Here is a 27,455-nt window from a genome sequence, read left to right as displayed (position 1 = left end):
TTGAAAACTGGTTCTGAGACTTGGTTAAACCCAAAGGAGGATGTCCATTTTTTTCAGAGTCTCAAGGAGAGGGCTCCGTGTAATACGATCCAAGCAGAATTAAGCACCAGGAAAAAGTTTCTCTCATTCAGAGATGCCGTGTTTCCCTTTGAGCCTAGGGTGCTGGGAAGCTTAGTCTAAACCTAAGTTTCCAGATGCTTTTATTTTTCCGCCCCAAGCATCTGGCACAACATCCCTTCTTGTTCAACTGGCAGCATGCCTTTTTCTCTATTACTCTTAACTCTCCTTCTTACACTGCAATAGAATATTACAAGTTTACTCGCCCCAAGTCCCCAAGTGACTACTACACAAATTTAAGTAATTTAAGTACATGACCAACAACAAAAATGCCAGAGGCAGAGAGGATTATTTTTCTCTTGCATACTTATTCAAAAGTACATAAATATGTGGTACCTAACATGATGTAAACATGATTTGAACCTGACTTGAATAATGAATTCTACCAAGAAAGAAATACCGCGAATGAAGATTTTTGTGCCAAGTCAAGGTCTTTTGGTTACGTCACAGAATCACGGTGGCAGGGGGTTCGAGTTGGCATTCAAGTTACATTCTTCACAACACCGGAGGCTGGGATAGGACCCATTGGTGGAGTCTGTGGTCATCGTGACTGTGGCCTCATTATTATTGATGGTCAGAGCCAAATATGCCTTTGAACATCTTAAGAAAAGACATACACAGAGCATGAGATTAGAATTTTTCTTCTCCATCCATTTGTCACAATTGTCGGGGGTACCTGGGAAGTTTAGGGCTGGAGCCAATCAAATGCATGCCACCAGCCCCAAACTAGAGTTCTCTGGCCCTGTCCCAAGTTCCTGTCTAACCCCCTCCTCTCTTAGGATTGTTAGAAATGTAAAATCAGGTTGCAGCAAATAAGGGAGAGTGAACTACAAGCGTGGGTCACCCAGCGGACCGCTGCAGGCCCATCAAGTGCAGACCGTGATCGGGAAGGTGCCACAGAGGGCCACCCCCCAGGTTCTGGAATTTAGCTTCTAGCTCACAGGCTTAACTTCCCTAGGATGGGAACAGCACTGCTTCTGAGGACCCATCTCTCCCCCATTGGAAGATTCCTCTCTCCCAAAGTTAGTTATCTTTAGTCTGATCTACACTCCCTTGAGTGGGTGTGCCCCAGAATCTTCATACAGCTCAGCTCCCCCACAATCCTACAGGCCCACCTCCTTGTCCCCTAGGCCAAGCACAGCGAAGGAGACAACACAGTGAGAGCTCCCCCAACGCAGGTAAGAGAGTGAGAGAACACTGTGAGAGGTTCAGCCTATCCTCTGAGTGAGTCTAAGACCCAGACTTGTCAGAGCCTCCCCCACAGTCTGCAGTATCTGGGACAGAGGGAGGGCCCGGCCAACGTGCTGAATAAACTGGCTGAGGGTCACACTGAGAGGGTAGGTGAAGCAAAGCAGCACCCAGCCACCCAGCCGAGAACATTCTACTTATGAGCTCACAGCCCTAAGCCAGAAGGGGAAAAAAACCAAGGTTCTACACTCACCTGCCTTTGCCTTTTCCAACCCACTTGCCCTTTCTGGCCTCACCCAGGGTGGGGCCACAGGGCAAGGAATGACCTTGCTCAAGCAGAGAGCCCCAGGTATCCTATTTGAGGGGGTATTTTTCACTCTTACCCACATCACTCACTTCAATGCGTTGGCTACTTTGTAGTAAAGACAGATGACAACAGCCATCAGCACAAATGTGACAATCAGTAAGCCGCCACCAAGGGCGATGATAATCTTGAGGTCAAGCATCTCACACACACCTGGGCAGAGAAGTGCGGGTGAGCAGTGAACGTGGCTTCCCTCCCCACACACCCACCTAGCACACACTTCCTTCGGCGGGGGAATCATGAGCCCCAAACCACAAAGCCTTACATGTGTAAAACATGCAGGAATCTTCCCGGGGAGGCCTAAGAGCACAGGCTGACCGAGAGGGGAAAGGGTTTATTTGTGGATGAAACGCAACTGAAATGCAAAGTCCAGAGAGAAGGAAATCAGGCGAGAAAATGGGAAGAATCTCTCCCTTTCACAGGCCCTCTCTTGAGCAGGTAGGTTTACTCCCAAACACCTGGGTCTCGTGAACTATATTCCCTGATAGAGTCAGGAGTGACCCCGTGCTGTTCGTCAAGTTTAAAACTTGCCATTTCTGAGAATGACTAGGGAGATGTCTGTTTTCTTTCTTCCCCAAATATCATGCTGTGCAATGCTGAGAATACGCAAACCCACACTGTAAATAATATGTTTTAAGGAGGAAAAGGTCTTAATTCTCCCATTCCGATGGTCATCTTACGGTTTAAGGAGATTCTAGGAGCCCTTGTCCCTCATTCTGTCTCTTGAGGACACCACAGGCCCTTTGGCCATTTTTTCTGCTAAATACTGCCAGGGAGAGGTGTCTGGGATCAGCAAGTTGCTTAACACTCTGAAATTGGGGAACAGGGAGGCAAGAAAGAAGCCTAAATAATTTTAAGTGCTGAGCATACTTACGACAATTAACCTGTCCAGATCTGGATGAAGGCCAACTAGTAAAAAAAAAAAAAAAATTTTTTTTAATTTAGGGAAGACGATATTTTATGAAACCTGTAATTTGAGAAAGAAGGATCGAATCATCCTTCCTAGGAGGAATTAAAATCCAAGGTTGAAGAACCCACTTTAGAAGCGCAGCCACCATCCAGCCCCATGTCCTATGCCACAGGCATGTGACATCGACTCTCGGGATACCAGCTCTTCACGGAGTTCTGAATTCTGTTCCATGTGTGGGTACATGTTAGCACCCAGGAAATAGAAACACCATTTTGAGCCATTTAATTCTAAGTCTTTCCCTTTTCAGGTCTTACTTCCCTCACACTGATTTTCAGGATTTGACTGCTCCTCAAAAGCAGGTTTAAGATTTCAATTAAAAAAAAATAAAAAGATAGAAATACAGAGAGGCTTGGGGCACCTGGGTGGTTCAGTCGGTTAGATGTCTCACTCTTGATCTTGGGTCAGGTCATGATCTCACGGTTCATGGGATTGAGCCCCGAGTCAGGCTCTGTGCTGACAGTGCGGAGCCTGCTTAGGATTCTCTCCCCCTCTTTCTGCCCCTCCCCTGCTCGCACACAAGTGCACGTACACACAATCTCTCTCAAAATAAACAAATAAACATTTTTTTAAAAAGATATGGGGAGGCTACAAATCTTTTTACACTTCAAAGTTCAGTTATAGAAGACTGGTTGACTTTATGCTATAGCTACATAATGAAATAACATAATGCCATTTACTAGGATTCAAGTATATGCTCATTGACATTGGAAGATGTTCACACTTGATTGGTGAGACACAAGGGTCACAAAAATGAAAAGTTGAATAGGACACCTGTTTTAGTCAGCTGTGTATGACAGAGGCCCACAGCCAGCCAATCTAGTAACATTAAGAGGAGACTCTGGGTGCAGACGAGACGGCTTGGACTTGTTTCTCCCTGCCTCTCTATCTGAAGTATAACTGTAACCCCTGGAAAAAAACCAAGAGTCAAAGAAGAACTCTGCAAGTTGGAAAGAAGAAGGCCAACGGGGTAGGGACCCCGGGCCTGGAAGAGCAACACAACAGCGGAACAGAAACAGGTGATCCAGGCCGGTGTCTTCCAACTCTGAATCTGGCGACAGAAAGTGGCGCCAGTGGGTGTGCTGCTGTGGGATTTAATGCAAGACAAGCGAACATCCTCAAGCTAGTGCCGCCACAGTGGTAAGGTGCATGGTGTGGCAGCCCCAACTGACAGTAAAAGGTCAGGGGAAGTGACCTGCTTCCTCACTGGTCCCAAGGCTCCGCTCTTCTGGGGGACACTGGGATGGCCAGTTGACAGCCCAAAGGGGATCCACCATAAGAAGCATCTTTGTCCCTGTGGGCCAGATTCCCTTCTCCCACTTAGATCTACCAGATGGCGCTAGCCTGGGGAGTCTTCTACCCCTTCTGGCAGCACTGTCAGGGACCTGGGGGCCCCAGTGACACTACAGAAACTGAACAGATCAAAACAGCACTGCAAAGCCTCTGGACATTAAATTGTCATTGGAATGTCGCCCCACAAAAGTAGACCAGGACCTGCATGCTAAATCTAAGCAGGGTGACTGCCTGATAAAATTAAAGATCTAAGTAGTACTTAGCCAAAACAGCCAGGATCAGTGGAAAATCACCCGTAGGACCAAGAGACAGAGAAGTAACACCTGAATGAGAGAGGACCGTAAACTGATGCTATCAGCAAGATGAATCACGTGTTGGAGTTATCCAAAAAGGATTTAAAGCAGACATCATAAAAAAGCTTCAGCGATCAGTAACAAGTCTTCTTGAAACAATCAAAATATAGAAATCTCAGCAAAGAAATGGAAGTTATAACAAAAGAACTAGGTGGAAATTACAGAACTGAAATGTACATTAACAGAAATTCAAAAAAAAAAAAAAAAAAGCAAAAAGCCTCACTGGATCGACTCACTAGCAGATGGAGATGCCAGGACCAAATCAGTGAACTTAGGACACAGCAAGAAATGTACTCGGTCTGAACAAAAATTTGACAAAACCTCAGGGACCTGTGGGGCCATGACAAAAGATCCAAAATTTATGTCATCAGGGTCTCAGAAGGAGAGGAGAAAGGATGGGGTTGGGTTTCCGAAGAAATAATAGCTAAACACTTGTCAAATCTGGCAAAAGACACAGATTCAAGAAGCTGAGAAAAGTCCAAACAGGATAAAGTCAAGAAAATCCATGGCAAGACACATTGGAATTAAACTTACAAAAACTAAAGACAGAGAAACAAACTTGAAAGCAGCGAGAGAGAAACAACACACTGCCTACAGGGGAACACACCAATTCAAACGATGGACTTCTCATCTGTAACCTCAGAAGCCAGACAGATGTAGCACATGACATTTCTCAAGCACTTTATGAGAAGAACTTCAAATTCTATACCCAGCAAAACTACCCTTAAGGAATGGACAGGGGGTAGGAGAGATGTTCTCAGATGAAGAAAAAGAATTTGTTCCAAACAGATCTACCCCTGAAAGAATGCTTAAGAGAAAAATAAAGTGAAAATCACTGAGCAAGTGATGGGGATGGAGAGGAGTAATTTAGGGAGGATCATCAAGAAAGGCCTTTCTGAGGAGGCGGTATTTCAGGAGAGTCCTGGAAAAAGGGAGAGGGCAAGCTGAGGAAGTGCATTCCAGGCAAAGAAAATACTGAGGACAGACTCCTGAGACTGTAATGGGTTTGGTGTGCTCAAGGAACAAGACAAAGGCTGTTGGGGTAGAGTGGGATGCGTGCAGGGGAGTGGCAGGAGGAGACCAGTCAGAAAGATTAGCCAAGGATACAATTTGGTGGGGGTTTAAAGCCCTAGGGAAAAGCCTAGACTTTTTCTTTTGCTAGTTACAGAACATTTTTGCAGTGTGTCGGGGTTTTAGGAAAGAACCCACGTAAGCTGGCTATAGAGCCTGTGCTTTTAGACATAGACCAATGGTTCTCAAAACGAGCGGGCTTCCACGCCAGCTGGAGGGCTTCAGGAAATGCAATGGGTAGCCCCACCCTCAGAGTTTCTGATTCAGTATGAAGTGGGGTCCAAGAATCTGCATTTTAGTAAGTTCCAAGGTAATGCTTGATGCTGTGGTTAGCTGAACTAGACTTGAGAACCACTGCTCAACATGATTGTGACTTCCCTTCTGCACTTAAGACATGATATAGAAGAGGGACTTCAAAATTGCCCGAATAGTAATGATATTAAGAACCATGTGTGTCGGGGCACCTGGGTGGCTCAGTGGGTTAAGCGTCCAACTTTGGCTTAAGTCAAGATCTCACAGTTCATGGGTTCGAGCCCCGCGCTGGGCTCTGTGCTGACAGCTCGGAGCCTGGCGCCTGCTTCAGATTCTGTGTCTCCCTCTCTCTCTGCCCCTCCCCTGCTTGCACTCTCTCTCAAAATAAATAAACATTAACACACACACACGCACAAACACGTGTCATTCTTACTGTTTAAGAAGACAAAAAGAGAACACGGTAGAGAAAGGGAAAGAAGAATTTAACATTTGCCATATAACATCTTCTATATACCAAGGGCGTCATGTTCAGAATATTATAAACCTTATCCCATAGCATGAAGGAGGCTGTGAGATCTCCCCTTTTACGGAAGAGAAAACAGGTCAAGAAAAAGGCAGAATCACTCATCCAATGTTACACAGCAGGTGAGGGACTAAGGTGGAAGGAGATTTCAGATCTGCTCACCCTGGTGTATTTTCCTCTAAGCCATCTTGAAAATATGTCTTCCAAGGGCATTTGGAGAAACACTGTCAAAATGGTAGAAAACCATGTAAAAGATGCTACGTTTGCTTTACCTTGACAGAGGTGGCCATTAAAGAAGAGCTGTTCCTTTTCACAGCCTTGGATTTCAAATGTCAAAGGGAATCAACTCGAAGTGGGAAGATCCCACCCCACAATCCACACGGGCCTGGGGAACAGGAGAGGTGGATTCCAGGCCCACCTTCCTCCCGTGACTTGTCAAAATTGTTGGCAAAGCCATTCAGCTCCCTGGACCAATTTCAAGACAGTGGGTGCTGTGTGGTTTGACAATGGTGGCGGTGGCGGCAGCTGCTAGTCTTTGAGACGTTTCAACGTAAACAGACACATCACGCGTTGTAAACTGTGATAACGTAAGCAGTCGGTCCCTCTGCTGGTGGCTCATCTCCAGCTACACGTGTACTCTCTTCAGTTTTCATCCCCATGGAAAGTGTGAAAGTGCAAACATTAACATTTTTGATGGAAACTCTACCAACAGGTCTCTGCTAGGGAAAGTCTGCAGGAAAAATAACTACGCTCCATTTGAGTCATTTCATGGTTCAGAAATTCTGACTCTCAAGAAGTCAAAGTTGCCTGAATCTTGCCCTCCTTCTCTTCTGGAACCCCTGGTTCTCATTTAAACCTAAACTTTCAGGAGCATCTCCTAGATACACAAGGCTAACACAGACACCTGCCCTGGGTGTTTGAAATCGTGAGTCTGTTTCTTCAGAGACAGCCATTCATTAAAGCAGGGGTTCTCTGACTCGTGTGCATAAAAATCACCCGGAGAGCTTGTGAAATCTAATTCCTGGGCCCCACCACAGATTCTGATTCACTGGTTCTGGCATGGAGCCCATGACTTTGCCTTTCTAACCAGCTCCCACACGAGGCAGATGGACGGGGCTGATCGGACGGCTACGTGTTGAGGTGTATCGTGTGACAGACTGAAGCAGACTCTCCAGGTTCAGCCTGTTTCATAATAACCCTGAGATCCTTTGAAATGCCTACTCCTCCCTGCAATGCCATCTCAGTCCCTGAAATGTCTGCTCCTCCCTCCAGTCTCATTCATAAGATCTGCGTTGGGACTGGAGAAACTTCAAGTTTGACAGCTTCCCCAAGCGATTCTAACGAAGACTGGAGAGCAAATGATGAGAAATACGGACCTAATTTCTTAGGCAGTCAGATGTTACGTGGTTCTGCATTCACAGTACCCAGATTCCACTGCAACCCAAAGCAGAATGCCAAGAAACTCTGCAAGTGGGTTCAGGAGCAAAGCTCCACTCTGGTTTGCTTTCCGAGGCCCAGAGTTGAGTATGTCACCCTCCTCTTAAACTGCTGAATCCTTGGTGTGGGCGGATCTCCAGAGTGGAGCAGTTAGGGCTCTCCGAAGCCAGACCCGGGCCACCTTTTCGGGCCTTACCTCTAGCCACTACCTGACCTGCATCCTAGGCTTCAGCCGGCCTACACCATTTTATACCCCCCTAGAAGGAGCCTTCGGTGTTGGCTGTCTGCGTTTCACTTGTCTGGCTGCTTGCTTACTTACTGGGGAGGGGAGGGGAGGGACCGAGGGTGTCTTCACGAAGGCTGCATCCGAGCTGAGCTGTGAACCACAGTGTAGGGTAGGGAGAGGCGGGTAGCAGGGGAGGAGGGCTCCCGTCTGCTGGCACCAACAGTCTGAGGAGCCACGGGAGGGAAGGACAGTGGGGAACAGTAGGTCAGGCGGAGGTGGCTGATGAGGCTGGAAAGCTAGGCTGGGGCCAAATGAGGAGGAGCCTCAAACACTTGACTCTGCGGCCACACCTGAAGATGAGTGACAGGGCCGCAGCCCTGCACCGAAAAGACTGACAATCCAGTGATATGGGATGGAGACCTCAACGCACCCCCATGGGGAGGAGGGAGATAGAAAAACACTCCAAGTGGTAAAAATGTGCAAATGAAAAGACATAACCCTCACCTTGATTTAATTTCTTGATCACCACACATCCCCTGCAGCTACTTTAAACCGCAGCAGGCCTGTGAAGGTGCGTTTGCTCGTTCTGACTTCGCACATTTGGCTTTTACAGGTGGAGAAAAGTTACAAGGAGAAAAAGACTTCACAGAGACTTTGTAAATACTATGTATGGTCTCCTGCTTCTGTTGAGCAAATTCTGGCAGCAGTTTCTTAGGAAATAACAATAAAGCAATTATTACAGAAAAACATACTCATGTACAGCAATTTACAAATATAAGAAAATCAGTATCTGTGAATATCTAATATATATATATATATATATATATATATATATATATATATATATATATATATAGTGTAGCTTAGGCCTTCATTAACATGGAAAAACTGAGAAATGGAAAATCAGGAATTAAAGCTCTTCCAAATTACTTCTAGTACCATAATCATGAATATTGTATTATTGGAATCATTTTATAAGACATGCTTTGTGTGTTCTAGTTGTAACTCTATTGAGATTTCCCAGCCAAAGAACAGACCGCAACTATCAGAAGCTGCCTAATTGTTAACGTAAGGCTTTGGCTTTAAGTGACACACCCTTCTCCTGAGAGCAGGAAGAAATGCTGTTTGGGGCGCCTGAGTGGCTTAGTTGGTTAAGCCTCTGACTTCAGCTCAGGTCATGATCTCGCGGTTCATGAGTTCGAGCCCCGCATCGGGCTCTGCTGACAGCTCAGAGCCTGGAGCCTGCTTCAGATTCTGTGTCTCCCTCTGTCTCTGCTCCTCCTCTGCTCTCTCTGTGTCTCAAAAATTAATAAACATTAAAAGAAATTTTTCTTCAAGAAATGCTGTTTAATGGCTACATATGTGGTGATTAAATTAGGAAAAGCTTGATAAAAGTGGTACAGAGACCTCCTGTCACTGAGGTCAGAGTGAGTTGTACATGAACACTGTATTGGTTCTCACTATTTAAACAACTAAATTCACCAAAACGTTAAACGAGTATAAAACATCTTTTTCACGTAGAACAAATATTAGATGAAATGAAACTATTTCTATTTACTCAAGACAGTTTCCAGAGTAGATGCATTTATTTTTTAGATGCAAATATACCACCCCTCAAGACATATGAAATCATTGTCATTTCTGAAAATTACGTCTGCCAGAGAGAACCGCGAGCTCCTTGATTCACAGGCCTTAATCCTTCTGTGAGAGCCTCAGTGCTTCACGCTGGAAACATATCAGAGAAGGGCTCTGGAAAGAAGAACCACTATCAGCTCAGAAAACAAGAGTTCCTTATGCTCTCTGGGTTTAGTGAGATCCAACTCGTTTTCCACCAAACGCTAACCTGAAGTAATAATCTTAACAAAGGCCAGTTCTGATTTTTCTCTCCTATCCACATAGAGCTCCAACATGACAGAATGCAAAATTAATGGCCCCATGTAAACTAATGTTGCAGAAACATCACATCTAATTTTTTATCTGAAATAAACAATATAAAATGTAATTATGTGATTGAAACTAAAGGTTGTGATTCTTAAGTACTCAGTTTTAGAAAAAGAAAAATATATCAAATACTGTATTTTTTTCACACCCTTAAAACATAAGGTTTTTGTATAAATTAAAACAGCACTTAAATCAAACACATATACAATACAGACTCATGAATTGCAATAGAAATCCTTGAAAAGTTTAAACACTTAAAAAAGTAAATAAAAGTAAACAATAAAAATACTGCAAATAATTTATAACCCTATCGTGTTGTTAAATCTTAGCGCACAGTACCGGATTCACAGTAACAAGCAGAGCTAAAACGAACACTGAGGTCACCGTACGTAAGATGGTGATCCTCAAATGCCAGTAAATACTTGCCTTGAACTTGTGGGGTTTTGGCTTTCTAATAAATACGTAATAAATATCTGTAGCGCACGGTCCGTGTCGAGCACTTATCTTTCTCCGTTTGAAAGTCTTTCCCCAGAGTCCCACTGTCGGAGGGCCATCCCGGCGGGTGGGGGGCAGGGACTCTGCAGCACGTCCATCAACAAAGCCATCTTTGTATCTATGTGCTTCTGCAGTTTATGTATCCGCTGATCAATGTAGTCCACAAGCTTCTTTTCCATCAGTTCCATATTTTTAGTAAGGACCTTTTCCAAGTAGGAGCACACAGGCTGCTCTTCCGTGCTACAAATAAATTAAAACACACACACACACACAATATAACAATGATTCCTGATGTCATCACAAAAGCAACCAAACTCTACTAAAACAAGCAGCCAACACACATTGCCGAAATCTGCCTCCATAGCTGTGCTCTCTTCGTACAACATGTTTCCAGGATCCAAAAATACACATGGAACAGGCAACCACGACCCTGAGTGCCCAAAGTATTCTGAATCTTTAATTCTTTAACCATCTAAGCATACAACTGAAATGAGAATATAGAAATGAAGAGAATTTCTACCCTCAAAGAACAAGTCTTTACAAAGGCTCTGATTTTAAGCTCCAAATCAGAACAGATACTGTCCGATTTAAGCTCTTCACATGTCTTCTAAGAACTTCCCTAAACAACCCTACAATTTAAAGTTTTGCCTTTTGTCACCATCTAAGTACCAGAAAGTTCTTTTCTAACCTAATGCGAAAACATGTAGAAATGAAATGTACTGGACCGGGCAAACAGAAATAAAAATAGTAAAAAGCACTCCAGTTCCTCAAGTTCACAACCAACCAACAAACACTTCAGAGTGTGGTCCACAAAACCCTGGGGTCGCCATGACTTTTTCAGCTTCCATGAAGTCGCAAGTATTTTTATCCTACTACTAAGATGTCATCTGAACTTTTCATCCTCAGATTCTCATGAAGGTACAGTGACATTTTCCAGAGGCCACATAAGGTATAATGTCACTGCTCTGATAATCAACACAAGTTGTGGTTGTGTATTCTTCTGTTTCTTAGACTTTCCTAAGGTAGTAAGCTTAGGGTATAAATATTTTTTTCAGAGATTAACTCCGTTTGCTCTTGGTACCTCTATGGTCTTACTAGCTATTGATGATATTATACTATAATGCAACATACAGGAGAATGCGACCAAAAAAACTAACAATGATTTTATAAATTTAAAATAGTACCATCGTTATGAAACCTTTTTAGAAAATATATTTTTCACAAAAATTGTCATATTACTATAGAATGGGCTTATTATTTTTAAACAAATGATTTTTTAATATATTCTACATAAATAAAGGTTCTGTAGAGTCCTCAATATTTCAAAGCGTAAAGACCAAAAAGTTTGAGAACACCACTCTAGAATATAGGAGGGGGTTTTTTAAACTGTGTTTTGTTTTGTTTTGTTTTTTTCCAAATAACTATAGATTTCACAGGAAGTTGTAAAGACACTGCCCTTCACCCACTGGTCCCAATGGTTACATCTCCCCTAACAATGGCAGAATACAAAACCAGAAAACTCATGCTGGCACAGTGCACGTGAATGCCGTTCTATCACGTGTGCACACATTCTCGTGAACGCCACCAGCACAGTCAAGATGCACAACTATTCCTTAACTAACGATCACCGACCATCACGCTGCTCCCTATTGTCACCTCCACTCCCCTCAGCCCCTCCATCGCCAACACCTGACAACCACCAATGTGGTCTCCACGTCTAACATCTTATTTCGGAAATGCCGTACAGATGTAATCATACAGCGCGTGGCCTCTTGAGATTCTCTTGTCACTCAGCATCATGTCCCCAGGAGCCACCTAAGCTGTTACGTGTGTCAGTGGTTTGTTCCTTTTTATTGACTAGCAGCCTGTGATATGGATATGTCACAGTTTAACTGTTCATCTATTTTAAGACATTTTGCTTGTTTCCAGTTTTTGGCTATTACCTAGAAATAAAGCTTCCATGAACCGTGCATAGGTTTTTGTGTGGACGTAAGTTTCCATTTCTCTAGGAATAATGCTCAGGAGTAGGATTGCTGGGTCATGTAGTAACTGTTGTTTCCTTTTCAAGAAACTGCTACAGTATTTTTTATAGTGGCTGCAGCATTTTTACCCCCACTGGCAATGTAGAAGATCCAGTTTCTCCACATCCTCATCTGCATTTGGTATTGTTACCATTTACTGTGTTTATTTTAGCTTTGGAGTAACCGTGTAGCGGCATCTTGCTGTGGTTCTAATATTCATTTTCCTAGTAGCCACAAAGTCAATGATGATCATCTTATCACCTGCTATTTGACATGTGTATCCTTTCTAGGAAAATGGCTCTTTGTCTGTTGCCCACCTTCTGATTGAAGTTTTTCTAATGTGAGTTTTGACAGCTATTTATTAAATATAAGTCATTTGTTAAACTTGTAATTTGCAAACATTTTCTCCCAGTCTGTAATTTGTATTTTATCCACTTATCTGGATCTTTTATGGGCAGAATTTTAAAATTTTGATGGGATTCAAGAGATCAAAGTTTCCATGACTGTGATCTTGGTGTCATCTAAGGAGTCTTTCCCTGGTCTTAGGTCCCCAAGCTTTTCTCTTATATATTAAGAAAATTTTATACCTTTATGTTTTGCTTTTATGTCCACGGTAATTTTCGTATAAGGCATTTAGGTCATGGTTCACTTTCTGCCCTTTGGATATCCCATTGCTCTCGCACCACGTTAAAAAAAAAAAAACAAAAACTATGCTTTTTCCACTGAATGGCTGTTGCACCTTTGTCAAAAATCAGTCAGCCGTAATTGTTTAGGGGCACTTCTGTGTGCTCTATTCATTTTTTTATTTGAAAGTAAGAGAGAGAGCAAGGGAGAGGGAGAGAGGGGCAGAAGGAATGAGGGAGAGGGAGAGAGAGGAGATAGGGGGTTGGGGGAGAGGGAGGGAGGGGGGAGGGAGGACGGAGAGGGGGAGGGGAGGGGGAGAGAGGGAGAGGGAGAGGGAGAGAGACGGGGGGGGGAGAGAGAGAGAGAGAGAGAGAGAGAGAGAGAGAGAGAATGAATGAGAATGAATCCCAAGCAGGCTCCATGCTCAGTGCAGGGTCTGACACAGGGCTCAATCCCTCGAATGGTGAATTCATGACCTGAGCCAATATTAAGAGTTGGACAGGCATTTAACCAAATGAGCCACCCAGGTGCCCTGTATTTTCACATTTTAGAATAATCTTGTCTACATTTATAAAGAATGTTTTTGAATTTTGGAAGGAATGCCATTAAACTTACAGATCAATTTGGGGAAAACGGACATTGTTACTATTTTGAGTCTTCAAATTCATGAACATGTATGTCTCTCCATTTATTCTGGTCTTCTCTCTTTCATCATCTATCTTACAATTTTCAGTCTATAGATCCTACACGTTTTGCTACATTTTTGTTTTTGCAATTATTTTTCATAGATTTATACATTTTACATGTATTTACATGTATTTTTATGTATCTCATTTTCTCTGGAGCATCTAATTTTCTCTCAGAGCACACTGGCTTCATAAAATGAGTTGAGAGGTCTTCCCTTCTCTTTTTTTGGGAAGTGTTTAAATTGGGTTCTGTAAAGGTTTGGTAGAATTCTCCAGTGGAACCACTTGGGCCTAAATATTTCTTTTATGTTAGTTTTCAAATTGTGAATTCAGAACTTTCAGTGGTTATAGGACTATTCTGTTTATTTCATCTTAGTTGAGTTTGGTAGTGTGTGTTTTTTTGAGGAATTAATCCATTTCTTCCAAACTGTTAAAGTTATGAGCATTAAGTTACTTGCAATATTCCTTTCTTTAAAAAGTTTATTTATTTTGAGAGAAAGAGCGTGCACACGCACGTGTGAGGGGCAGAGGGGAGAGCGAGAATCCCATTGTGGTGCTCGACCTCATGAACTGCGAGATTACAACCTGAGCCAAGATCAAGAGTCGGATGCTCAACTGAGTCACCCGGGTGCCCCATTCCCTTTTTAAAATGGACTTAGAATGTGTAGTGACATCTCCAGTTACATTCTTTCTATGGGTGATTTATATCTTCTATCTTTGCCTGTATTGCTAGCCAGTCTTACTAAACTTTTGTCAATTTCATTGAATTTCTTCATGGATTTTCTTTACTGTTTCCCTGTTTTCAATCTCATTGATTTCCACTCCTTGTCGTTCATCTTCTTTCTATTTGCTTTAGGTTTATGTTGCTAGGCTTCTAAATTACAAATTCAACTTCTTGAATGGTTACGTAGGACAATTCTGATTATTTCATGTTTGTTGAGTTGTACTTTTGTGTTATTGAGACCTCTCCTCTCTTCTAATGTAAGCATTAGTACTATCAATATTCTACTCAACAATTCTTTAGTAGCTGCATTCCACGGTTTGATCTACTGTATTTTCATTCATCTCCAAGTATTTTTAAAATTTCTAATGGGATTTCCTTTTTGAGCTGTAGAATATTTAGAAATGTGTTGTTGAATTTCTAAGTGTTTGGGCCATTTTGGTGCTGTTGTTGTCTTTGTTATTGATTTCTAGTTGGTTTCATTTATGGTCAGAGAATATACTTTGTGTGATTTCAATGGTTTTAAAATTGGTTAGGCTTACTTTATAACTCAAGAAATAATCTTTGTGATTCTTCCATTGGTACTTGAAAAAAATGTGTCTTCTGATACTGTTGGTGGAGCCTTCTGTATGTCAATTAGATCTTGTTGGCTGGTATGTAATTCTTTAGTTCCAAACTATTCCAACTGCCTCACCATCAGATGAAAACTCTAAATTAAGGGAGATAAAACTGTGGCAAAGTGGGTAAGCCAAAACTATGACCTGAGTCCTGAATTCCTGAATGACAAACTACACTTAGGTAAAGGATAGGGAACATACTAAATTCTTTTCTTTTTTTATTTTTTTTAATGTTTATTTTATTTTTGAGAGAGAGAGAGAGACAGAGCGTTGGGGAGGGGTGGGGGAAGGGACAGAGAGAGAGGGAGACAGAATCTGAAGCAGGCTGGGCTCTGAGCTATCAGCACAGAGCCCAATGTAGGGCTTCAACTCACAGACTGTGAGATCATGACCTGAGCCAAAGTCAGATGCTTATTAACCAACTGAGCCACCCATGTGCCCCAGGAACATACTAAATCCTTAACCATTGCTTAATCAAACCTGTGCTGCTAAAATATGAGATTATAAGATCAGGGGATAAGAGCTGGTATACTACAAATAATTATTATCCAAATATATATAGTTTTGATTATTCCAAAATTAGTCCAGGTCAAACATGATCTACAAAGAAAATCTATTATAATGACATGCTTAACATACCGAGGTCAAGAACAGAAAAAGCATAAATAAATAAAAACACAATGTAAAGCTTATGAGTCTACAACTCCTTGGTACTCATTCAAACAACTTTCTACTCCAACCTCTCTGAGGTTATAATCCTTCCACAAAATCCCTGAGAAGTGCTCAAAACCTCTACTTTCAGGCACTTCTTTCAAAGCAACCAATTCTACTTTGTATAATAGTTATTCCTTGTAAGTGTGTTAATGGTAAAATGTGGAAGCTCCTAAAATTATCTTTGGAAACACATTTTTAGGCAGTGTGCACGGAAAAAGTCTGTTTCCCTTCAGGCCATTCACACACCTACCTAATCTAAACCACATTTGTCTCAAAATAAATACTTACGCAACACCAGCAATGTCTTCACCAGCCTTAGGGACGGTTTCCTGCCACTTGGTGTTACGTCCCACGCGGAGATGGCTAACTTGACTACATAAACTCTGGAGAAAAGGCAGCAAGTCAGAGTTAGGTATATTCAAGTTGTCACTTGCTTTCTTTGGTAGGAGAGAAGAAACCGCATTTTTGAGGTCATTCTCAAGAAGAACATGGCTTGGTGACACAGTTTTATACTCTTGGAGGCTCGTAACCTTTCCGCCACCGGGTGGCTGCAGACTTTGATCGGTGCAAGCTTTCAAGTCTTCAGTCACGTTTCCAGAGGTCAAGCCGGTTCTGAAAGGAAAAGGCGTGGACGGGGACTTGTCTAAGGCCCCCGAAGTAGATGATGACTGCAGGTCAATCCCACGTCTGTAGCCAGGATTTCCCAAAACCGACTGAAGCTGCTCGCCAATGGGAATACGATTCTGAGCAAGGTAAAGAAATACACGTCTCTGTTAACAGTCATGACAGCTAACTTTGGGGGTAATGACTGTGAGGCAGGCAACGTGCATTCTTTCATTTGACCCTCAAAACGTCCACATGAAGCAGGCTACGATTACTACCCCCATATTGAGTGGGGGAGACCCAGGCTAAAGGTCACTTGTCTACGGTAACACAACTAGTTAAGTGGCAGAACCGGGGCATGAACCTGGGCCACCTAACTCCACAGTCCAGGCTTTTAATGATTTTTCTGTAGTTTTTCCCTAAAGGAAATATTAAATATTAGCATGCTTGGTAAAACTGCATTAACATTCACGTCTCCGCTACAAAGGCCTCCTTAATTTATGGCGATAAAATATACTACTCAACTGAGTCACAATAATTGGTAATTTTCTTAGGGTTAAATATTCCCCTACTTTCCACATATGGTAAACTACTCATTTTTACTTAGCCATGTCTTTTGCAATGAGTTTTTCATGGAGGCCACACAGTCACTTAAAATTAAATGTACTACATACTTTTGTGACCTTTTCAATGAATAAAATGAGCTACCTTTGGCTGTGTTTCTTTTCAGAATTTCCAGGAGAGTAAGAGTTCTGTTTTGTGGCCTCAACCAACGGCTCATGCAGTATTATTTCCTGACAAGATTCTGGCTTACTTTGAAGGGAAGGCTGTCATATCTCTATGCTCTTCAATTTTTCCACAGGAGGAAAACATAAGTAAGTGTTAAGACATAAGGCTCTATCCTAAAATCAAAACAATAGAACTGTATGATGGGTTCTTATCAGGATATATCACCCCATAGTTCCTGCTGTTTAAGAGTTTGTGAGAGAAGGACATCTGGGTGAGTCTGACTCCTGATTAAGTGTCTGATCCCTGATTTTGGCTAAGGTCATGATCTCACATTTTGTGGGTTCAAGCCCTGTATCAGGCTCTACACTGAGTGCTGACAGTGCAGAGCCTGCTTGGGATTTTCTCTCTCCTCTCTCTCTGCCCCTCGCTCCCCTTGTCTCTCTCAAAAATAAACAAATAAACATTAAAAAAAAAAAAAAAAAGAAGGAGGGGCACCTGACTGGCTCAGTCGGTTGAGTCCGACTTTGGCTCAGGTCATGATCTCACAGTTCATGGGTTCGAGCCCTGCATCGGGTTCTGTGCCAACAGCTCAGATGGAGCCTGGAGGCTGCTTTGATTCTGTGTCTCCCTCTCTCTCTGCCCCCCCCGGCTTGTGCTCTGTTTCTGTCTCTCAAAAATAACCGTTAAAAAAATTTTTTTAAAAAGTCCAATGTAAATGTATTCGCTACGCAAATTTTCATTTTCTGTTATTTCTTAATATTCGGATCATAAGAAAATCATTGCTTTTTAGTCATTTTTTTCCCTCAGATCAGGGCTCTTTGGGTGATTTTTTTTCTCTGTATGAAGTATCAAGATATTCACAGGTCAGTCTACATGTCACTAGAGTAAATGAACAAACCTCAGGTGCCTGGTGGCTGTTCTACTTTTTTTTTTTTTAATGTTTATTTATTTATTGAGAGAGAGAGAGAGAGAGAGAGAGAGAGAGAGAGAGAGAGAGAGGGCTCGTGTGAGCAGGGGAGGGGGGCAGAGAGAGAGAAGGAGAGAGAGGGTAAGAGAAGGAGAGAGAATCCCAAGCAGGCTCCACACTCTCAGCGCAGAGCCCTACTTGGGGCTCAAACTCACTAACTGTGAGATCATGACCTGAGCCAAAATCCAAGAGCCAGGTGCTTAACTGACTGAGCCACCCAAGCACCCCTTCTTCTACTTCTTTTTATGTCAGTTTGTTCAATTCTTATTTTTACTTGTCCTATCATATATTATTTTGAAGTCACATTAAGTCCTTTTGAAAGTGAACAGCTAAATACATATTAAATAATCTAAAGAACTCACTCTGCCAACACAAAAAACAAAAAACTAAAAAGCTTAAAATATTCATGAATCAACTACTGGTTACATTGGTTACATACCACAGAATATCCATAAAATCACAGAGATATTGCTTTATTGCTTAATAAAAGGCCCATGATATCCTGTTGAATGGAAAATTTTACTGAGCAACATGTACAGTATAAAAGCATTTACATAAAATTGTGCCCGTATACTTACACATGAATATATAAAGAGCTATGTATATGTGCGGGTATATGTAATTTCATCCACATGTGTGTGTATACACACACACAGATTTTTGAAAAATAGTTTTCTCTCTATGTTGTAGGACTTATAAAAGTATGAATTTTCTATAACTTTTATATTATAAAAACCTCCAAGATGTATCACTTTTCATACTCAGAAAAAAATAAAATTATAAAGTCATTTTTATTTTAAAGGGGAAAAAGTCCCATAATATAAATCCTGAACAATTTAATGTTTTCTCTAAGAAAATGGGGCATAGCCTTTCATTCAGGTAACTTTAAACAACTGCTGTATGTTAGGTACTTTGATATAGAATTCCTACTTGGTTACTCTAAATTACTAGAGCAAAAAATAAATCAAAGCTAGTATATCTGAACTTCAAATACAAGAAAATAAGGAATAACTTTAACATTTACTGTGATAAAACAAAAGTCTGTATTGTCACATCAGACCTGCATGACTCATGAGTGTTACCCTTTAATAAAGCTTTCAAGGAAACAAGCAATCCCCAAGGCACGGGTGAAGCAGGGGGAGGTCTAGGATTCTGACACAGCACCCCATGTCCTTTCTTTCCCCTTCAGGACAGGCCCAGGCCCAGGCCCAGTCCAAACTGACATATGAAGGCTGTAAACAGTGTGTGGCTGACCACTTTCGTAGCAGGCATAAAACATCCCCATTTTATGCTCGGATAATCACATGGTTCATGTGGCATTTCCCAAGAAGCCATGCCTTAGATTCCAGAGATTTCTGGTTTGTTAACAATAATCAGTCCTAGACAATCAGGATCCACTCCACAAATACGGATTCTCCCACATTAGGATGTTGAAAAGGCGATTGAACGGGACCATCTTCCTTCCCCAGGGTGTCCCCCCAAACTTCCACGCATGAAGCGGTGGGAGGAAAGCTAGTTACCACGCAGTGTCTATAGTACTAACCCGTGAGCGGTGACTGGGACAGTTTATGTAGAGTTTCTACATGCACAGAACACTCTAGAAGGATACACACCAAACTGTTATCAGCAGTTACCTCTGGGGAACGGGATGATAGCTAGGAAAACACTTTGACGTTTTACTCAATAACCTTCTGCACGGATTCAAATTCATGGCAAAGAAAACGAGTACAACTTAAGGAATAAGACCTTAAGATTTAAAGACATGTACCTCTCTCCAAAATAAATCTACCATCTTTTTTTTTTCCCCAAGTCAAGTTTTTAAAAGATAGAAATCGGTCAGTGAACTAGTCATATTTAATCATTCATCTCTTCTATTTACAAAATCTTTTGCTTTTGAAAACTTTTTTAAAATCTTCAGTGTTTCTCCACAGAATCTTTGCACTGAAAGAGTTATTCTCCAACCACAGTGTGCATAAAATTAACATAGCATACTTGTTTAAAACACTGATTCCTGGCTCCCACTCTGGGAGACTTAGTAGGTGGAAAAGTGTGGCCAGGATATGCATTTTGTAAACACTGGAAAGGATTATGATATAGGCGTTCTGTGGATCATACTTAAAAGACACACTATTCCTAAACCCTTTCAAATAGTAGTCTCAGGAGCTTGACAAGTTCTTCCATTATTCTCAATATTCTTTACACAACTCTCCTCCAATTTCCTCTTTATCTCTATACTTGAGAAAAACTTTCTAAATTGCTCAAAATAGTGCCTTATCTACCAACAAGGTGCTGAATGAATAAATTCATGAAAAACTGTGAGGGTCTGTAGTAAGGTATTTTGTAGGAGGGAAAGTGTACAAAAATGCTATTTTACAAAAGCAAAGAAAAGATTTAAGTCAATACATGTCCTTATAAAAAGCCGTCACTCTGAAGTTAAACAAAAAAATTTCTTTTAACATTTATTTATTTTTGAGAGCAGAGACAGAACGTGAGCAGAGGAGGGGCAGAGAGAAAAGGAAACATAGATTCTGAAGTAGGCTCCAGGCTCTGAGCAAGCTGTCAGCACAGAGCCCGAAGCGGGGCTCGAACCCATGAACCGTGAGATCATGACTTGAGCTAAAGTCAGATGCTCAACCGACTTGAACCACCCGGGCGCCCGGATCACTCAAATTTTTAAGAGTCCCTGGACAGAATCCATTTCTACCTACCTGCTGCTGAAATCTAACCATATCCATCAGTTGCTGAGCTCCAGGTGACAACTTTGACCCCATGGACTCCATGATAGTCTGGACCCTCCGGAGGTCTATCCTTGATCCTAGAGCAGGAGAGCTTGTTGAAGAACTGGCTGAAACCCGCCTCATGTGTACCACAACTTTACTGATGAACACACAATGCTTTTCACCAAAGGAGAGCAACTGTTATAAAACAAAGAAGTTTCAGAAAATAATATTAAAAACAATCATCATTTAAAGTTACTCGTTACTTAAGAGTGAAGCATTCAAGAATCAAAAAATTAAATACATTTTCATTTTTACATTTTCCCTAGCATAGTCATTGAAAAAAATTAAAATTTATCATGAGGCTCAGAAGTATTTAAATAAAAAAGCCCTTTCAAAGTAACAGACTACACATAAAATAGCAAATGGGGATGGGAAACATAAAATAACATTTACTCAGTTTTTTTAAGGGATTAAAAATAAACTGTACCAACCTGAGAACTTAACATACTGCAACTTGCAATGTAAATATAAATATTTAAAGCAAAATAAGGCTGTCTAGAGCCCATGCTACGTTGCTTCTGAAATACTAAATGTAAGTCAGTACTTTAGAAGTTAGAACTGTAAGGGAATGTCAAGATGATCTAATATATAGCTTGATACCTTACATATTTAAAAAATGAGTGCAGAGTGATTTTCTAACTTGTCAAAGGACACCCAGGTAGTAAAGGTCAGAACTTGGGACGTAGCTCTGCCAGCTTTTACCCCAGTAGTTTTCCCAATGCTTCATGCTGCCTCATTTTGTCCATGTTTCTGAACCAAAAGACATTTTATGTGTGATATGCACAACAAAGTAGCAAAGTGGAAAGGGACTAGGATTTAGAATCAGACAGAACTGGGTTCAATGACGACTCTACTTAGAGCCTGTGTGATCCTGGGAAAAGGCAAAAACCTGAAATCAGGAGTAAAATGAGGGAGGGTAATAACGATTTCACATAGTTGTTCTGAGAAGTACGTGTTAAAATTTCCAGTACTGACCACACTGATTAAGGGCTCAAAACTGTGCACCAGTAGCTATTATTTTTATTTTAATTTTCATATGTTATTGCCCTGGAAGAAGTCCCCATAAGATCCCCCTAAATGAAACAGGTCCTTGCACTCCCTTCTACTTTCACAGAACAGTCACAAAACATTCTCCTTCAGAGACACACAAGCCCATGTATCACACAAAGACACAGGTGAACACAAATCCACAATCAAAAAACTCAGTGCGACACGAAAGATCGGACTGTCATCAACAACTAAATAAACATCTCATCAAATTTATACATCTACATTCCAACCTCCACGTGATCTCTTTCATGCTTTTTGATTCCCAAGTCTTCCTCACTATTGAATGTAGGACATATTTTGCACACTTTTGGACATGTCTTGGCCACTATACTATTAGCAATATGAGGGTTTTGCTCCAATTTATTTTATTTCCGTTAATTCCTAAATGCTTAGTATAGAATCTGGGATCAAATGGCACTCTAATTGTTGAATGAAAGAATCGCTTTATTTAAAAGACTTTAGAAGTTACTAGCGTTTACTCCTAAAACAACATCTTGGAATATTAACAACTTGGAAGGTCAGTTCTGTGACCTTCTCTAAGTAATAATAAGCACAGAGATAAAATATTTAAAGGTTTTTTTTTTTAATGTTTATTATTTTTGAGAGAGAGACAGAGACAGAGAGCAAGCAGGGGAGGGACAGAGAGAGGGAGACACATTATCGGAAGCAGGCTCCAGGCTCTGAGCTGCCAGCACAGAGCCCGACACAGGGCTCGAACTCACTGAGAGATCATGACCTGAGTGGAAATCGAATGCTTAACTCACTGAGCCACCCACACACCCCAAGATAAAATATTTTAAAGATAAAAATAACTCAACGATTTACTGTCTTTAGTCTCCTTGTATAACCCACAAAGTAGGTCCAAACAGGTGAGGAAACTTGACCAAGGCTGTTTTGTTAGCAACAAAGCTCATTTAATAGTCAGGGCTTCTGATTTCCAGCTAAGTACTCTTTCCCTAGACTCTAATGACCTCATTAAAGTTCACTGTAACAATATTTTTCCTGCTGAAGACACCAGTCCAAATTTCTTGAACTCTGTACTGCCTTTGTCTGGAACTTCTCTGTGTTCTCTTTGGATGTTTTGGGACAAAAACTGTCACTTTCTTTGCACCTAAGTTCTACATAAAAATAAAAAATGTATTTAAACTCAGTTTTCCAAGGCTTAAAGCTAAAAGTACGATACCATTATATTAATAATAGCATATAACATAGCATTGCCACAGCTAGTAAATGTTGATTTATTTTAAAAGAAGAATGTTGATAATTTTAAAGTTCATTTATTTATTTTGAGAGAAAGAGAGTGCAAGCAGGGGAAGGGCAGGGCGGGGGTGGGGCAGAGAGAGTTCCAAGCAAGCTCTGTATTGTTCAGTGCAGAGCCCGATGTGGAGTTCAACTCATGACCCGTGAGATCACGACCTAAGCCGAAGTCAGAAGCTTAACCAACTGAGCCACTCAGGTGCCCTGAATTTTGGTAATTTCTTAGAGAAGAATTTCTTCTTCCATCTTTAGTATTTCTCAACTAAAACCAGGGACCACACTGGACTTACCACATTAGTGAGCTATCAGAAAATAAGTTTCTGTAGTACAAAAACAACTGTAGTTTTCAAATTGGTTATAATTTAGTGATTACTTACCTTTATTTTACAAGCATGTGTGGAGAACTCCAATTTTAGATATTTTTTGTACAAAATAATCTTTTCACCTTCACTACAAATAAAAAAGAAATGAATTTTAAAAATTTTCACTCATTATCACTTTTAACAGTTACGTTTAAAAATGAAGGTTTCCAGGACAATACATAAATCCTGAGATTCAGTTTTCCTGGTAAGACATGAAGAACTGTAGGTTCATACTGAGTTGCACTGGATAAAAAGACTACATCTGTCACTTACTACCTATATAAGATAATTTAAAAAGATAACAAATGTATAATCATGTAGCACAGAGCATATTTTAAAGCTCAATAAACATATCCATTATTTCCAACATATGTGGTATAATAAAACCGTTCATAGCTTGAATTTTATTAAAGAAAGATTAGGATAGAATCTTTTTAAGAATTCAGAAAAAAAAATCACAAGTATAATAACACATTCAATATACTTGTATGGCACAGTCTGGGGTTTGTGCACTATTTGTAATGGGCTTCCTACAAGAAAATGTGTTCAAAGTTCCAGCCTAATTAATTTTTGGAAAACAGACCATTCTGAGTTAAGAAGAGAGACAAGAAACATTTATCACAACTTCAAATCTAATCAAAGTCCTCCACTAACTAGCTATGATGTTCTACCAACTTATCTGCCTTCTGTTAGCTCCCAATTTCCACATTTATAAAAACTCCTGAGGGGCCCCTGGGTGGCTCACTTGGTTGAGCACCAGACTCTTGGTTCTGTCTCAGGTCATGACCCCAGGGTCATGGGATTGAGCCCCGAATGGGGCTCTACCCTGAGTGTGGAGTCTGCTTAAGATTCTGACTCTTTCTCCTCTTCTGCCCCTCTCCCCCACTCACACTCATTCGCTCTCTCCAAAATTAAAAAAAACAAAACAAAAAACTGGGCTCATGTACACGCCAAGATTCCTAGCGCCTAAACTTCTATTCCTGCTGGTATGTTTTTCTCTTCTCTCCCTTAGTGTCTGGCCTCAATGTCAGGGAATCAGTAAATACCACAAACGCTGGGGAAAAACAACACTGCTTGGAGGGAACACTTCTGCATGAACAAGTTACAAACCTGTTATCCAGATCACTACAAACATTCTTGCCCCTACTGGTTCCACAGTACTCCTCTCCTAAGTATACTTCCATATTTCTTGCGGAACTTAAAATGCCAATAGAAACGATCTCTTCACCTCCGTTAGGGTCGCATCTCAGGTAAAGGAAGCAGGGGTTTTCATCTTGGTCACTGTTGAGGCTTCTTTTCAAAATCACCAGATCTTGGCTGAAAAGAATTGTTCAAACTGTCACACAGTGCACCTGTCTGAACGCTGCTCACGACCATCCTATTGGGCCACCAGGACTTCTTCTAACTCCCTCCCATTTACCACGGTGGTCCCCGCACCCTCCCAAGCACCCAACAGACGCTCAAGACAGATTCACAAGGAGATGGGCACGCCACCCACCGGGGTTTTCCCCTCTACTTTCTCCTCGGCTGTGGATTCAAGCCTCTGCAGTCCTTCTCCTTCAACATAAAAAGTTCCCTGGGCACCTACTGTGCGCACAAGAGTGGGAAGCAGAATGCAACAAAAGGCAAACGCGGCTCTTTCTCATAATTAAGGGATGGGGATTCTCGACAGTTCGTTTTTCTAACGCCCCCTCGGGTCGACAACAGAGAGGCCTCCGTCGGGTCGCCTGGGGGAGGGAGGCGGACCCCGGGGGCGACCCGGCGGAGATGCGGGGCCCCCGCAGTCAGGTCCTTCCCGCACCCCGGGCCCCCCACCCTCTCTCCGCTCGGCCCCGCCTCCCCTCCCGGCTCCCCCAGGAGCGCGGCCATCCCGGCGCCGCGGCCCCGGTCCCCGCCGGCCCTGCTCACCCCGGCTCAGGCGGCGCCAGCAGCTGCTCCCAGTCCAAGTCCGGGGCGCCGACACCAGCCCGGGTGAGATGGAGACTCCGGGCCAGGGCTCCGCAGGCAGCATCCCAGGAAGAGGCCAGCATCGGGCGGCGAGTCACTCCCGCCTCCTCGGCCCGGGTGTCCATGCTGCAGCCGCCAGCCGAGGCCAACGCCGGAACCTCTCTTCCACCGCTTGCGTTTCCGCCAGAGTAGACGGAGGTGAAAAAGCACAGCGCCTTCCGGCTCGGCAGGCTTCAATTCCAAGACCAGCCGCTCCTTGTCCAGTGGGGAAAGAACTAGGTACCGGAGACGCGCATGCGCGCGCCAGCCAGCCTCAGCAACGTGGTTCCAAACCTGCCCGGGAAGAGCTCAAGGACAGAGCATGCGCTCCGACGGCCCCTCGGCCTACGAAAGGAGCTGTGCGCAGGCGCGGGGCGAGACTGGCGGGAACGCAGGCGGATCTTTCGACGTTGGTCCGAGGAAGTAGCAGGTGGTGTGGACGACGGTTGTCTGGCCGCCCGGGAGGGTTGGTCCTTTTAGGAGAGTCCATCGTCAGGTAGGAGTGGTGCCGTCGCTGCAGGCGACCTGGAGGCCCTGCTGCCGAGCCTCGCTGTGCCTGCGGGGACGCCTTGGCCTTCCCGCCGACCGCAGACCCTGGGCGGTGGGTCGGGCCGTGCAGTTGGGGTTTCTTTGACCCCCACGCGGTCTCCCAGCACGTCGTCCCCTTGGGCGGCGGGTGCGTGGATGCCGGCAGCTTGGCTTTAGCAGGCGGAGGTTTGCACGGTGTCACCGGGCTGCAGTGCAGCCGGGGCGCCTGCGGGACGTCGCCCTGTCGGTGAGCCGCTGGCGCCAGGGCGGGACGGCGGCGGGGTGACCTGGCGCCCTCCAGCCTCGGCGCTGGAGGGGAGGCGTGGAAAGCGGCCAGAGGGGCGGCGGTGGCTGTGAGCAGAAACCTGTCCCGAGCAGAAGTGGGACCCCAGTGCTGGTGGAGTGACATCTGAGCTGGGACTTGAAGGACCTTTAAGCTTTGATTCCTTGAAAAAGGGGCTGATGGAACTTTCTAGTTGCCCCATGGGATAGGAACGTAACTGGGGCCTCTCTGCTCCGTCCTGTCAACCTTACCTTGTAAAAGAACTGGAGAATTAGATTCAAATAAAATTGGAATGTCAGCATTCTTCGTAGTTGGGCTGTCAGCCATGTTATTTATGGTAGCATTCAGTCCGGAAAGTAGAAATCTTACTCTGCGCCATATTAATTTTGTTTTAGGACTCCATGTTCTGAGTTTTTTGTTTCAGTGCAAAATAATTTTTTGTTTTTCTTGAGTTCTTGAGTTATGTTAGAATATGTGCCCAGTGAGAATACGGGTTTCCCTCATGCGCGCAAGTGGAGTGTTCTTGTAAAAACAAAAAACAAAAAACAAAAAAACCTTTGCCTTAACAGAAATGGCCGGAAGGGAAGAGCATCCCCAGGTTTCCAAAAGTTCTAGTTTTTCCACTTTTCTTTCGCAAAGGCCTCCATCAGTGCCTATTTTTGATGACCGAAAGAAATGTGAAGAGGTTATTTGCTGTTAGGAAAATAAGACCTTGCTGTGTTAATGTAGGGCTTTCATAAAAGCTAGGTGGTGTCGTGGGAATTTTGGGAAAGCAGGAGATACTTGTAAAATACCCTTTTCATTCTTTTTATCTGTGGAGTGGTGTTAGAAAAATTGGAGTGTAAGTTTTTGTGAGTAATCTGTTATCCAGAGTGTATATTAGAAGGATTTACCAAGATTGAAAGAGAAACCCCACCGAGGGATCTGATATGTACAGCAATCAGAAAGTTAAAAGTTCTTAATTGTAAGTGTCCTAGTTTTCATGTTTGTAAAGATGAATCTAGACTGATTCTAAGGTGTCTAAACAGTTTTGTGTGTGTGTGTTTTCTCCCCCCCCCCCCCCATGTCCGGCTTCCTATGGTCATAAGTTAACATTGATCCATGGTAGCCTATTTGGACAGTCCCCAAAGGAAAATACTCTTTTTCAGAGTTCAAGTTAATGAATAAGATCAATATTACCAACTGGGTGTTGACTTACATAAAACTGAAAGCTGGAGGTCAGAAAACTATAGAGTTCTGTGGTCCTTCCCTTTCTTTCATTCCCATATATCCAATAAACCACAAAGTCTTGATTTCTTTT

The 27,455-nt window shown here is 42.6% G+C and overlaps 1 protein-coding gene across 5 annotated transcripts; it reads right to left on the bottom strand.

Moving 5' to 3' along the window:
• Positions 1–387: 387 nt before the first annotated feature.
• LOC111557128 (ATPase PAAT-like) lies at positions 388–25,572 on the bottom strand. Of its 5 annotated transcripts, XM_045040782.1 has the most exons (10): positions 25,267–25,572; positions 24,469–24,675; positions 23,374–23,446; positions 20,618–20,824; positions 15,899–16,353; positions 8,296–10,467; positions 6,401–6,768; positions 2,544–2,578; positions 1,702–1,822; positions 388–717 (listed from the first exon to the last, which is right to left on the bottom strand). In XM_045040782.1, exons 1-6 carry the CDS (start codon positions 25,428–25,430, stop codon positions 10,233–10,235), a joined length of 1,341 nt encoding a protein of 446 aa, XP_044896717.1. In that variant the 5' UTR covers positions 25,431–25,572; the 3' UTR covers positions 388–717; positions 1,702–1,822; positions 2,544–2,578; positions 6,401–6,768; positions 8,296–10,232. The 5 variants fall into 5 exon arrangements, with proteins under 5 accessions (XP_044896717.1, XP_044896718.1, XP_044896716.1 ...); XM_045040783.1 differs by lacking the exon at positions 1,702–1,822; XM_045040781.1 differs by lacking the exon at positions 6,401–6,768.
• Positions 25,573–27,455: the final 1,883 nt, after the last annotated feature.

This window comes from Felis catus, chromosome D2, assembly GCF_018350175.1.
Source record: "Felis catus isolate Fca126 chromosome D2, F.catus_Fca126_mat1.0, whole genome shotgun sequence".
NCBI lineage: Eukaryota > Metazoa > Chordata > Mammalia > Carnivora > Felidae > Felis > Felis catus.
This window is presented reverse-complemented; position numbering and strand designations above follow the sequence as displayed.

What these genes read in the sequence shown, in the direction of transcription:
- LOC111557128 (XM_045040782.1), bottom strand. Translation starts at nt 25,430, where the DNA reads ATGGACACCCGGGCCGAGGAGGCGGGAGTGACTCGCCGCCCGATGCTG. An exon ending in TGTAGTGATCTGGATAACAG is followed by an intron (nt 23,447 to 24,468) that starts GTTTGTAACTTG and finishes TTTTATTTGTAG; the next exon opens with TGAAGGTGAAAAGATTATTT. An exon ending in TGGTTAGATTTCAGCAGCAG is followed by an intron (nt 16,354 to 20,617) that starts GTAGGTAGAAAT and finishes TACCTTGCTCAG; the next exon opens with AATCGTATTCCCATTGGCGA.